This window comes from Gavialis gangeticus, unplaced genomic scaffold (assembly GCF_001723915.1).
Source record: "Gavialis gangeticus isolate Ggan-Ray unplaced genomic scaffold, GavGan_comp1, whole genome shotgun sequence".
In the NCBI taxonomy this organism is placed as follows: domain Eukaryota; kingdom Metazoa; phylum Chordata; order Crocodylia; family Gavialidae; genus Gavialis; species Gavialis gangeticus.
In genome coordinates, this window is record NW_017728996.1 from 10,427,950 (window position 1) to 10,442,895 (window position 14,946).

General features: G+C 39.9%; 1 protein-coding gene across 1 annotated transcript; it reads right to left on the minus strand.

The window, feature by feature from the left end:
- Positions 1 to 2,895: 2,895 nt before the first annotated feature.
- Positions 2,896 to 12,746, minus strand: ARRDC4 (arrestin domain containing 4; the record flags this gene model as incomplete). Its single annotated transcript, XM_019504025.1, has 7 exons — positions 2,896 to 4,986; positions 5,083 to 5,237; positions 6,977 to 7,139; positions 8,267 to 8,523; positions 9,272 to 9,374; positions 12,142 to 12,289; positions 12,586 to 12,746. Coding segments are annotated over 7 exons (1,044 nt in total), but the record flags the coding sequence as incomplete, so codon positions are not given.
- Between the last annotated feature and the right edge of the window lie 2,200 nt (positions 12,747 to 14,946).

Genomic DNA, 14,946 nt, shown 5'->3' on the forward strand with positions numbered 1-14,946 from the left:
GGGGGGGGGGGGGCATATGCCCCTCCCACACATTGCCTATGGTGTAGATGCACCCCTATATGCAAAGCCACCTCATTCTGATTCCCCAGGCACGTAACAGTGTTGCTTGTCGCTTAGTTGGACTCAGTTACTTATTGTATACTCTGTAGAGAAGTAGTTCTACCTAGAAACCCCACATTTTGTACTATTCAGCATAAGAGAAGCATGCTCAGGTTGGCTGTTGAAACCTTGTCGCTCAAACTAAGTGTATTTATTTTTAAAAAAAAAATCAATCAAAATAAGACAGAACTCCTACCACTTTGGCTACCCCCAGATCTGAAAACCAGATTGCTGATTTGGTCTCTGTGCAGTCACTTGCTCATCAAGCCCACTAATGAATACATAATAAAATCTCAGAAAATAGATCTGTAGTGGGTATATTGGAATCAACAGTTGCTACTACTTTCACCTTGTGGTTCACAGTTTTCCTGTCTGAAGGCAGGCAGATGGTTGACTGTAAGCCAAAAACTAAGGAGGATTTCCTCATTTCCTCTGCTGGCAGTTGGTCAGAGATTTTTCAGTACAACTGCATTACTGATATCAGATGTAGTCTGGCCTGTGTTACTAAAATGGCTCTTACCACAATGACCAGAATCACAACGGACATAAGCCACAACAACTCTATTCAAGTCACTTCTCTAAACAATGCCTTGTTTTTCCCCATTTCACCCAAGACAAAACTCTTGTGACCACTATTCATTTTTACCTTGATCAGAAATTGATGTAAAAATGCTGTCCTAAAATTGTACTAGACTGATTGGTAACAGACTAGCTTAGTGTCAGTCGAACAGTGGCTTTGATACTGTCATTTTGTGCTATTTAACAGATGAACTGCTGCTACATACTCTTTGCATGTAAAATTTTTCTCCTATTAATATACTGAATTCTAATGTGCCTGGTAACAATTGTCCAGTAGCACTGCAGACTTAGTCCCAGTTTGGGAGGGCGGGGGGAAGGGGAAACAGCAGGGAAGGAATCTTCTTTGAGAAACAGGTAGTGTTAGATTTATTGGTAAAAAGCCTCCATTTCATGTTATCTGGACAAGATCTTTAAAGAAATACATATACACACGCAAACCATCTTGAGTATTTCCACTCCTAAATCCTGCATGTTGTTTTCCTGGACTCCTGTAGTAGTCCCAGCCTTTTCAAGACCTGAGGACAGTTATCAAAACTCAGAGTTGTACTATATACTATTTTTTTAATTGAACATGAATGGTGCCACTTCATGCCTTGAAATCAAATTTTGCACCTGCAAAATACAGCATCGAAACACTTCATGAGGTGTGTGACCCAACACTGTACTTATTTCACGTGCTACATTACATCTATGTTCCTCTATCACTCAGCTGAACTACAGTGGCTGAAACCAGTTCATAAGGCACATTATCTTTGATGCGTCTGTAATTATACTGTTACCCTTCTCCTTTTCACAAGGATGGGCTGCTGTTTAGAAGAGGTGGAACAAAACTATATTTACTTCAGTTCTGGTGCTTTGCAGCTTTAAGCTATGTGATAGATGCCTTTCAAGACTATTTTTTACCCCTTCTGCTGTTTGTCCACTTCCATGAGCCACAGCATTGCAATCACATGGTAGGTATTCAAACTCTGTCATGTAATTCAGTGGGGCTGCGCTCTATAGTCAGGTCTAATGAGCTAAGTAGTACAAGAAGCATGGTATGAAAATAATGTGCTGTTGAACAAATGTCAGCAAGATTTTACCTATTATTTCAAAATATGCTGGCAGATAACCAAGAGAAACCCAATTAAAAGTGTATCCTGCTACTTTAACTCAGTATGTGCAAGAGATGCACTATTCAGCACAACAGTGTTGTTACTACAATAAAATCATCTTTGCTAATGGCAGTTAACATAACTGATCTGATTTTGAGTAACGACTTATGGAGAATTTTCTGGAAAGGAAGTAATGACAATTTTCCAGCAACTTGCCATTTTCCATATTTAAGGTCAGAGAAGTAAGTAATTTTAAATGTTAAGATGAGTCTCTCATACCTTTTGTTCTACCGATATAACACCCAGACACTGCAACCAGCTTTCATGTCACTTAACTCTGAAAAGGTTCTGCTATCACTTTCAGAGTGGACTGCACAAATCATCCATCCAACACAGAGTTTTCCATTTTTATTAAGAAAGAGAACCCACAGGGCTCATACATTGGTACAAAATACAATCAAGTCCTGATGTATTAACATTTTGAACAGCAAGCGTATTTTTTTTTGTCTTTTTAAAACCATTTCACAGTTATCAAAAACAAACCCCCTGCATATTGAATTCATTTTTGTGCAAACAAACAGTACGTATTTTGGGACCAAATTCGACTCTCTTAACTAGGAGCCAGAGAGGAGAATTTGGCAGTGTTTTTCACCTCCCCCCCTCAAAGAGCCGTGTGTGTTTCTTAAGAAACACTTTTCTAGGGTTTTTTTTGTTTCTTTTGCTTTTTTTTTTTGCAGCAAACAATCTAAGGCCACAGGTTTTCTGCAAATAACAACCAAAAAAGCAACTCAAAGATTAAAAAAACACAACGTGCGCGCGCACGCACACACACACACACACACACACACACACACACACACACACACACACACACACACACACACACACACACACAGAGACAAAACAGCTGCATCTTTACCCTTCATTGACACATGCTCTGAATTGCGTAACCATGTTCATACCAACAAGTTAGCCAGTTAATCACCTAGAAGGTATTATGGTCATAAGCACCTAATGATCATTAGGCTAATATTCTGAAACAGCTACATGCAAGTCAATACACAACCACATTACTGTTCAAGTAAACTAAAATGATATCTGTTTAAGGAAAATATTTGCTTGATCCCTTTCAAGGTTCTGCAAGCAAAAATGCTGCTCGACTGTATGGGCAAGCCATCAATTAAAAAAAGGCATGAAAGCTACAACTTGAAACTTTAAGACAAGTATGATCTCTCTCAGGATGGACTTTTCTAAAATGTGCAATCAAGTTTTAGTTGAAATTACATTTGATAGGAAAACAATACTTCAAATTACAAATAAAAAAATAACTGCAGTTTGAAATGATATGCATCTTTGTCATTACAGCTCTTCTACACCATGGACTGAACAGGTAACAGAGGTGAAGTGGTAGAAGTTAGACAATGTACAAGAGGAGAGTCTTGCTAAAAGGATAGAGAGTAAAAAATACAGATATGCTTGTAGAAAAAATCCCTGCTTCTTAAATGACTGATGATTTTTCTCCCCCGCCATAGAAAACCACTTAAATTATTTTTTAAAACTGCAGTTATTGATGAAATGAATTCAATTCAATACATCTCACTTAAGTTACCAGAAAGTATAGTATTCTGCCATGTGAAGCACCAAGATTTCTAAACCCAAACCCTTTTGTAAAATATATGAAGTTGTCTAAACAGTTCAAAAAACCCTTACGTTAAATACTTGACTGTAAACTGGAAGTTTGCATATAGCGTTTGCCATCCTCCTGTTCCTTTCTGAGTGAACTCTTGAGTGCCTCATCAGGTGGATTACCAATTAACGCTCAGCAGGAAGCAAACACTCTACTTGACATGAAGGCAGCACAGAGTAGCACTGTGCCTCCATCCTTAGCAGCAACAAAAAAAATCTCACTGTTCTAAATGACCTGAGGAAGAAAATAGTAAAATATTGCACAAAAACAAAATTAGAGACAGCAAAAACACTAAAGAGTATGGATAGCAATGAACAGTGCAGCCTCAACAACAGGCAATGTCTTCAAACAAAACGGCAGGAGTTAAAAAGATTTGTGCCGTTAGAGGAATCTTGCTTCCCTGATTTCTCCTTTGTCTTCACATACAAGCTAAGTCTACTCCAAGTATATTACACTCTTTCCTATGCTCCCAGCCTTTTTTATTTCTTCACTTTAGAAATCAATTAGGGACCCTTTTAGAGTTTTTGGAGTTTTACAAGACATTTTTGGTCTCAGATCTGACCCTAACTGGCTATTTAAGAGAGGTAGGCTTCAAAAGGCATTTGAATAAATAAATATAGTCCACTTTGCTAAACAGATTTGCTGTTGGCAAAAAGGGATTTCCCCTTGCCATGTTTCCCTTTATCATGCTATCCATAAGCTTAAGATACAGAACTAGCACAGTAGCAGAAGAGGCTAGAATAATTTCTTAAGAGTCCCTTCAAGAAAGCATAGTGCATAAGCCATTATCAAAGTCCAACTTTCTCTTTTACATAGTTTTAGTTTTTCATACAATACATGCTTGCCTTCATAATATTGCATAAATAACCATATTTTAACTATCCATGACACATTTAAATTCAGTCTGAATTATGATATAGTACCACATGACTGATCTTAGAAGAGTATAGTGTCATGGGAAAAAAAAAGCTTGTTTTAAGCTGGCATTAATGTGGGCTCCATATTTCAGTTAGTGTTCCTTTCTCAGCTGCGGACCATGCAAAACTCCTGCCTTTCAAGCTCTTGGCGTAATGGTACGTTCATCCAAATTCTCCCAGAAAAGTCTTTAAGTTACAGTACACATTAGTTCCTCCTTGAAACAACTTTAAAACGCTTCCTTGTCGCTCAGTAACATTTCCATTAAAAAAAGGAACTTTTCTTTCTTCTTGGATACTTCCCTGACATCCCGAACTTGCTGCTCACACTTTGTTGCAATGAGGTGCACAACGTCCTCTGTGTAGGCAGATACAGACCAATCCTTTCCAGCTGCTTAGCATGCTCAACTTCCAACTCCTGCCTTTGCACTTCCATTCTTCCTTATTCAAAAACTTAGCTTCAGTGACCAGTTTCTTTTTAGCTTGACTGTCAGCTGAAGCAGCAGAAAGATAAAACCTTCTATTCCATCACAATAAAGCTTATTTCAAAGTCTCTTTAGAGCGTGAAAGAAACAGGCTGGATTTCTTCTACATTAGTAGGATGTGGATCAATCTGCCGAAAGGAAAAAAAAAAAATCAGTGATTAACTTCCTCCAATCCTTGCATTTACAGAATATTTTGAAAAACGTATAATAGATTTTCTTTTTACCTCTGAATAGAGAGGCGGAGGCTGAAACCGAAACTCCTGTATATAAGCAAACATGGGACAAGATAGTTGCTCCTCACAGTCTATTGGTTGTGGGTAAGCTGGAACATGTCTACAGCATTCTTCCTCTGACACTACATCAGCATAATTTGGTGGTGCTGAAAGCAAGAGACTGCTGTTACATAATCAGCTTGTTCAACTAGTCACAACTTTCCAGACTGTTTGCCCACAGTCCCCAAGAACATTATACCACAAACAGAAAACTATGAAAAATTCTACCAATACTGAACACATTATTTAAATCAGAGGTATCAGATTCACTCAGGGCCCAGGGCCAGAGCTAGACTACTAAGCTGCTTGTGAGAGGGATCTGGACTGGCAAATGGGGAGGCCTCCATGGCCCTGCAGTAGCAGCTGCAGTGGGGCAAGTGACTGTGGGCTAGAAAGCCACTTGCTGTGGTGGAGGTGTGCAAGAAGTGATGATGCCCTGGATTCCATGGTAGTCCAGCAGCCAAAAGGGTTGGATGTTTGATACCCGATTTAAATACCACAGTAAGAAAAGCACGGGGTATGTCACTTATTAGAAGCATGTTACAAAATTAAATTATTTTCTGGCAGATTCAAGTTTGTGCTGATGTGCTTAATTTTTAGGGACCTGACCTCAAAATGGAATCCAGAAACCCGAGCGATTTCTTTCAGAAGGGAGATCCAAAAATCAGAAAAAAAATCTTTCAACTCAGGAGAATGCCAGGTACAGCCAACATACAGGACACCTCTAAGGTAGACGTTTACTAGGGCTGTATGAAATTTTGGCAGCCATTTAATTTCGGAGGTGTTTCAGGCTGTTTCAGTGCCCGAAACACCAAATCCAAATCGAAACGGAAGGCTCAGGAACATCTCCGAAATGAAATGAGGCATCCGAAACATTTCGGAAAATTTCGGCGCTTCGGAGCCAGGCTTGCAGGGAAACAGCTGTATGCTGCTACCCTGCCACGAGACCTGGCTCCTCAGGGGGCAGAGATCTGGGGCAGCATGGGGCAGGCAGTGGGTGCGAGGAGACCCCTGGTGCAGATCTCTGCTCCCTGCGTAGCTGACTCATGCAGCAGGGACCAGCAGGCTTGCTTGCAGCTCTGAGCTGCTTCCCTGCCCCGCGATCTGACGTGACAGGGGTCAGAGATCTGCATGGGGGGTTTCCTCGTCTGCAGGGTGGGCAGTGGCCCTGCCCCTCCCCTGGACGAGCCACCCATGGCCCCGTCCTGCTCCCTGCTGGGGCCCCAAGCCCCCAGCCTCACCCAGCTGGGTAGGGCTGTGCAGAGCTTGCCTTGTAGCTCAATCGGAAAAGATTCCGAGGAGACTTGGCAGAGACATTCGGCCAAAACGAAATAGGACAACGATCCAAAACACTAAAACAAATCGCTGTCCTCCAAAACAGCTGAATCCGAAACTGAATCGAAACACAGCCATTTCGCACAGCCCTGTTTCCAATTCTACCTTCAAAAGAATGAGGAATACTCCCTGCAGCTTAAAGCTGTCCACCTTTCATCTGCTACCCTAGCAGTGAAACATTTGTTCACTACTAGGTGAGAGACATTTGCTCACTATTAAGAGTTGGGAGACCAAGTTCAATATTTGAGGGGAGACTGCGTGTGCATGCACGTGTGAGCATAAGACTGTAATTTACTGGGGTTTGGTCCTTGAATACTTTTCAGCTACCTAGTTATGCTCCCTCTTGCACTAATGATCTGCAATAGCTTGGATGGCAAATTTGGACACGGGTCTAAATACTACTTTAGTGGCCTAAATTTTTTATTGGATTTAGCTCTTGAACTGGCACAACTTCCCTGCTTCCGTAGTACAGAAAAATTATCCAAATGATGAAAAAGCTCAACATGTTTACCTTCAGGGTGTTCTGGCATGGTCAGCGCCAGCCAACTCATTTCCATACTAAACTGGCTGGTAACGCTGGAGTTCCTGCTTGAAAACCCAGTGCAGGGAATTGTGCCAATCACCAAGGGCATTTCAATCATCAGTTTCTTAGCACCAGGTATATGGATATACACCTATGTGATAAACCCCACCAAATACAACAGATTTAGACAAGTCACAAAAATGCAACAGAACAGTAGTTCACAGAAGCCAGTAGAACTCCTGTAGCGTACGCCAACTTAAAGATACTAAGAAATTTAGTGATTCCAAATGAATATGGCTAGCACTTTGCATCTTTGGTAAATCTCAAAACCATTATTTTCTTTCTGCATCTTGGCCCACATCTTTCTCTACCTGCAAAGCACCAAAGTGGAGATAGTAGGCACTTTAGTGTAAGCTCATTCCACCCTTCCTGAGTCCCTGAAAAACTTAACGTAAAAGGCAGGTGGATCCTACCCCTCCTTTCTGTTTTTTATAGCTTGGTTTTAAGGCTAAGAACATAGCATATTATGTGAAAAAAAAAAAAAGACGCATGAATAGATTTTCAGAGACTTCAATAGGATAGAATAGGAACATATTTAAGCAGCTAATGTGTGGTAGGATCAGGGCCCTTGTCTTTGAATGACCTTCTCTTGCTTTGCTTACTGTTTTGACCAGCATCTTTACATGGAAGACTTTCAGATCTTCCTTATCACTTCTGCAGTGTCACCATCTATCCAGGCATGCATTTCAGCCTGAAATTTTTTCCAGATGAGCTTGTCTATAGACATGTAAAACTTCCCCTAAACACTCTCCACTTTCCTCATCACCATTACTTCTGTTATTCAGCCTTATAGCTTAGGAATTATCTTCAATCTTTCTCCTCCCATACAGCAAAATATCAACACAATCGGCACGTTTTCCCCTCCTTAACGTAGGAGCTCCGTCTCAAAACACAAAGCTCTTCCATGCCAATCTCAAATCCCAGTTATTTTGACCACCATGCGCCCTTTTCGATACTAACACCAACCACCTCCTGTTTGTTCCTGGAACTTTCCATGCCTGACTGGACATATGTTGAAAATAGCTTAGTTTCTATTTCAACTTTTAATCAGTCATCAGTTACATGTTTGCACTCTGCAAGCATTTAAGACTTTTCTTCAGATAAAGCCAAGATGCAATGTTACACTTTATCAAGCTTAAACCTGTCAAGTACTAATGAAATTCTGATGATAAATTTAGTACTAAAAAATAAGTATATGTGATGAAAACCTGCACTTACAGCTAAAGTATACTCTACTCTGATGATACAGCAATCAAGTATGGAAGGGGTTACAGGAGGGATTTTCAAAGTTTTCCCATTCCAGGTATCTGTGCTCCCAGAGGAGATATGGTTTCCTCGCACATTGGCAACCATCTGACGGAAAGTCTTAGTCTTCCCACTGGCCAAATAAGTCTGTGTTTGAAAAATGGCAGCTTTTGGAACAACCAGACGAGAGGAACAGTTTTCAATTTCTGCATAGATTGGTATTGCTTCTCCTAAAAATTAAAAAGAAAAAAAGAAAAGGAGTCCTATGAATATTTTGTATGCATCTAGCACCTTTGCTCTGAGTGTACCTATAAAAAAAACTTTAAGATCCCTACATCACGTGCCATGTTATTACTAATTTTATATTAATTGTGTCAACTCCTGCCAAACAGTTTCTTTGCAAACTGGTGGAGGATATAGCCTTATACTACATACTAATGTTTCATGATTGTTCATACAGAAGTTTTTGATAGACAAGTTACAAACATGCATTTGCTAAATATAGTATAGCTGTTCTCTAATTATGATGGAACATGTGCACTATCACAATTATCACCTTAGTAATTACTGTGGGACCAGAACCCACGAAGAGTCATCAAAAATGTTCATATACTGTACGCTTGTACATTTCACAGCACGTTCCTCTAGAACTTCTATAGAAAAAGACCAGTATTAAACAGTGGATCTTAGTGAAGAGCATTATTCTTTGGCCCTTGACATCCACAGCAGCTCAGATGCGATGTCTTTTTTGTTAACAACACTGCATAATACTACTAGTTTTCAATTTGCATTACTAACAGAAGATATCTTTTAACTCAATTTACACAGATCTGATTTTACTAACTTTTAAGTTACACAAATATTTGTTCCAGCCATCACACACTAGGCTTACATAGTTTCTGGGTTGCACAGATCACAAAAACCTCTTACTTGCTATCGAAGAAACAAGTAAATCAAGTTGTAAGAAAAAGTTCTTACCATTACAGTATCCCTTCCTCTCAATTTTGGCACTCAGAGACACTGGGCCAGAAGTGAAAAGCCAGCACCCAACCATCTTCTCCCGGCTTCTCAAAACAGGCATCTAAAAAAAACCCACCAACATCTCAGAATTCTCTTTATCTAGCTTGTATCAAAAATTGCCACATTACTTCATTGTAATATTCAGATTAATGCAAACAGCCTTCACATCTGCTTGGGACCAAATCTTCCTACTACTCAAGACAAGAAAAATGTTGTCATTTGATTTCAGTGGAGCCAAGAATTACTACTACTTGCAAGTTTGGCTGTTTTCTTCTTACTTTGCACTTGAAAAGAAAAATGGCCCAAGGCAAAAGCAAGATGTGCATTTTCAATGTATTAATTCTCTTGCAAATATTTCAATTGAAGTTCATCAAGTTTTTATAGACATGGCCTTTAGAAAGGCTGAGAGTACCCATGCTAGATGGGAATCATTGCATTCATGTAACATTTCAGTTGGTTGCAGAAATAGGAAAGCAGTTAATGAAGCCTTGCAGAGTTTGTTTTGCCCATTCATCTGGAGCAGGCAGCTATTTGGTTGGCAGATAAAATACCATCTACTTCCTAGATACCATCCATCATGGTAAGGGAGAAGGGTGCGTGTGGAAATGAGCATATTTTGTGCATGAAGTGATGAGCTTCTTTAGCAGGTTTGCAATATTAAATCAAATCATATAAGAGAGAATTATTAACATTTACACTTAAAATGATGAAAACAACTGAACCACCAAGTGAGCAGTCACTGTAAGTGACTTTCATATTGTCTATGCAAAGCTCCAGGAACTCTGACCAAATTTTGCAAAATTCAGCTAAAATAAACAAATCCAGGCTACAAGAGTCCTAGTTCACCAAGTTGCCTAGTCAGAATCCTAGGCTTTTTCTTTCTTCTTTCTTTCCTTCTATCTATCTATCTATCTTTGTCACTACCACAAGCCAACATACAGCAGGCAGTTATTGCTGAAGATACATAGCTCAAATCTCGCAATTTGTTCAGGACAAGCACAGGTTCACTGGTTTCAAAAGCTGCTTCTGGATGGACACAACATTCTACTGGAGTGGGCTAAGTTACAACCCAGAGCCCTAGACATCCGAATTTCTGTTCTCCAGAATCAAAGTTGTGCAGTGAAACAACCACCCTCAACACAAACCGATAAGTTGGTACTGTCACTACAAATGCTCAGTTAAGAGACCATATACCATGGGGTAAACTGGTCTTTTTTGACTATTGCTTAGACAATGAACTGTAAAGAGATAAAACTAGTTTATGCCCTTTTTGCTTCTTTATGATACAAGAAAAAGGCCTGAACTACTGGTTGCTAAGAAACTTTCTGATTGTTCCCCACATTAGAGTGCTCTTTGATTTGGTCTTCCTGGAAGACTCAAGAATAAAGGAAACTTCAGTCACAGTGAAGGGTTTGAGCATTTTTATGACTGAATAAAACTACAACTTATTCAAAGTGTTAATTATTGATGATAAACATAAGTCAAGTGTTCAAGTGACAAGCCAAGGATGAGTGGACTTCTAAAGTAACATATGCCATCCTTATCCAGAACATTTTTGGAAAACATTATTTCTTGCCTTTTTTATACAATAGTAAGAAGATGAGGATGTAGTTCTAAAGACGGCAGAAGATACTTTGCAGAAATACATTAAAGCTATTTAACTTTATAGGCATGCTGAACAAGCTATTCTTCATAGTATAGCTTAATAAACTTACATTAAAAATGATATTAGGGGATTACAAAACTGAATGTTTTTAGAAAGAACTGTTAAGTCTTGTCCAGTCCCAACAACAAAATACAAGAGTCTTTATATATTCAATATTGTGCAAATACAGTATGGTTAATATTACCTATTTTCTGAAGCTGTGTGTAACATAAGGACCATCTGCTCTTTACAGATGTCACTGCCAAAACATTTACATAAAGTTCTAGCTCTAAATTTTAAAGAAACATGAAACAAAAAGTATGTAACTCTATTAGAAGAAAAATGATCATCTAATGCCAAAACCTACATCTTAGCCACATCAGCATTATGATGGAAAGTTAAAATTATCCAAGCACTTCAATAAAGCAGAAATCATTCATTCATATTTAAATGAATAACCATTAGGTCCTAGTTACTATCATGAAAGTGCAAGGTATAATTTTATATTATTTTGATAATATGGGTTTAGATAAAAGAATCTAGCTCATTAGCTTCCATCTTGCCCATTCTGTTGTTACTTATAGTCTGATCTTTCTTATTACTCCACAGTATTTCTAGTGATTATTAGAAGTTCAATGCTTTAATGTGGCCAAATCTGTCATAAGGAAATAACTGAAAAGATCTCTGAAGCAGCTGCATGCATGGACTTAATGTTAGAAAATGACATGCAAAATGGAAGGATACATAACATAATGGCCAGAGCTTAAATAACAGCCTAGAGCATGATTAATACTCTTCTATAATTACTGTTCCTCAACCTACTATTACTGAAGAGTTTAGGACACTGCAGCCCTGTGAATATAGTTGCTCTGGTAGGAGTAACTACTTTATGCTTCAGCATTATTATTATTAAGCCTTATTAATGCATTTCAAGCCTGCCTAACTTTTTTGGCAATAGCAGCCCTGCCAGCAGGGATGTAATCAATTCTAATAAAAAAGCAACTATGTTTGCAGTTCACATAGCCCAAGATCATCTATTTATAGAGAAAGCTTAAAAGGGAGCTTATATGCTTTCAGAAATCAACAAAATGAGACACCAAAATACTAGTGAAGTGGTTATGGATGCATGAGAATTCTTCTTCAAAATAGATCTAATTCAATTAATTAAAAACAATGCTCTTACCAATAAAGCTGGTGAGCTGACATCAATATGGCTGACAACCTGAAGTTCTCTCTCGACACTCTCATCAGGTGCTACAGGCCTTTCCAGAACTGCTTTTACACAGTATTGAATGCTGCCATACTTCCCAGTAAAAGAGGTCACCAAAGGTCTGGAACAGTCACAAAAATATTCTCGTATGCAATGAGTTTATATTAGAATTCCAAACTTAAAACACTTTCTGTACACACAGATGTTTACCATCTTGCATCTAGTACATTTATGTCCCCTGGGGAAATCAAAGCAAGACAAGAAGCATCCTTGCCACCGTTCAGCGTAAACATAAAGGCTAGTTTATCAGGTTGATGTAGAAGAATCAAAACTAATGATCAAGTTGCTCCAGTTTATTCTGCTTATTTTTCAAGAACTAACAAAACATATAATTCCGGGTTGCATTATTTCACTTACTCTTGTGGGAGTTGAAAGCTGAATGGAAATTCATGTCGGCCAGCTAACAGGATTAAGTTTTCCTCACCTGAAGATAAAAGAACAGAAGTTATGTTGAACAGATTTTGAAAACTGGGGAAAGAATAATCAAAACAGCTTCCAATACAAATAGGACAATTTGTTCACATATGTGAGCCTCGGAAACAAGCGAAAGTAACTGCAACGGTCTTTGGATCTGACCACGTTTTCATTATGTTCAGTACTGAATGAATACAACCATGGAACCATGTAAATCTTAAATTCAGTTCATGAGCCTGGCCAAATTCCCATGTATACTGACTGCTTCGTGGGAAATGCTCATTTTTATTTCTTTCCTCAAGGAAATGAGTTTTACTCCACTTTTTTGATTCAAGATGAAGTAATCTTTTAATGTAAACAATTCCAGTAAAGCAGGCCAAGGTTAAAAGAGTCTAAGGATTCATTCATACAAGTCTAAAAATCTCACCTACCTTGCATTAGAAATTATTTTAAATAATTTATTTTACTATTAAATATTGTAATTTATCTTTCAATTAAAACTATATGAGTAGTAGACAATGAAATGGTGCTTTTACTTTGACTTTCGCATTGGATGACAACACAAGGTACGTTGGTGAAAGTTTTCCTTAAAGAATTCCCTCCATTCTTTAAGCTTCTAAAACAAGTAGTATAAATGTTTTAGGTCCTTTTGATTTGTATTTTTGAAATACAAGATATGATATATAAATTTCTTTGAGGCGATAGCAGGAGGAGGCCACATGCTCTGTGGGCCTTAGTACCAATTATTTAAATATCGTTTGCTATTTTATTCACAGTGACTTCCAGGGTCTTTAAATTTCAGTCATACCAAGCTGAACTGGATAAAACTAACTGGATGACTGTACAATCAAACCACTCTAAGACCTGAAAGAGAGAGATTTGAGTGGGTGAAACCAATGGATGCCCAAGGTGAAAACCTTGTTATACATGCTTCAACTACATACACCCACAAAATTTCAGCTTGCATTGCAACAGTTCATAAGACACTGCAGCTATATTTATGCTTGAACAAGCTTCCAAGTCTATCAATGAAGACCAAGAGTATAAAAGTTTTGAAGTTTTTCAAACAGGAGATGAATGTCCTCTGCCTTGTCATGCACTCTTTATGCATACAACAATGCTTCTCAAAAGATGAAATTCACTTTCAGTTCAGAAGCCGATTTGCTAGACTATTATGGGCCCCTAGGGCCAGGAAAAAGACCTGCTACTATGACAGTTAAAGGTGAATAAAGGAATCTAAGGCAAGATCCTATATCGGGGCGGGGGAGGGAGGGGTCAAAATGAGGCCCGCCAGGCCATTCTATTTGGCCCGTGGGGCCCCTAAAAAATTTAGAAAATTAATATTTATCTGCCCCTGGCTGCCTGTCATGTGGCCCTCGATGGCTTGCCAAAACTCAGTAAGCAGCCCACACCTGAAATAATTGCCCGCCCCTGCCCTATATTCACCTTAAAAAGAAAAAAGGTGTTATGGTTGGGTCAGGGGGATGGACTATATCAGTGGTTCTCAACTTTTTTTGTACTAGGACCCACTTATAAACATCAATGACCAGTCCTGACCTGCTGCCCCCTGCCCCAGCATGTGGGGCAGAGGGTGGGTGTGTGGGGCATGGAGGGGGCCCTAGCAGCCCCTTGCAGGTGGGAACTGTGCCAGCCTGCAAGGGACAACGCATTTTGAAAGTTTGTCCATGACCCTTTCATATTTTCTCATGACCCATGTTTGGGTCGCGACCCCTGGGTTGAGAAATGCTGGACTAGATCAGTGGTGGCCAACCTGCGGCACAAGCGTTGCATGTGGCACGGGGCAGACCAGGGTAGAGTCCAAGCAGTGCAGCGGCGGATAGGGCAGGAAGCAGAACAGTGGATTGGGCAGGGAACAGAAAGCAGAGCAGCAGATCAGGCAGGGGAAAAGAGATACTAGTGGCTCTCAGTGAGGGGGCGGGGCTAACATGTGGCCCGCCTCCCTGAGGTCTGAACATCCCTTGTGTTCCTCACTTGTGCAATTCTATGGTTTTTCTTCATGTTACTCAGCACGAGACGTCAGAGATGTGAAGCAACGGGCTGAAAGTTGCAGGGTCGGTCAGTGGATAGCTCTCGGCCTCCTCCCCAGCTCCCCCCTCCGTCCCCTTCCTTCCCCAGCTCCCGCCCAGCTCCACCTACAGGGAATGCGTCAGCACCACACGCCCAAAAAACTCCCCACACTGGGGGCCAGAGGCCTGTCCCAGCCCCAGCACCGCCCCCTGAGCCCCTGCAAGGGGCTGCAGTGAGACACCCCCCAGGCGACAAGGTAAGAACCGCCAGTGGTGC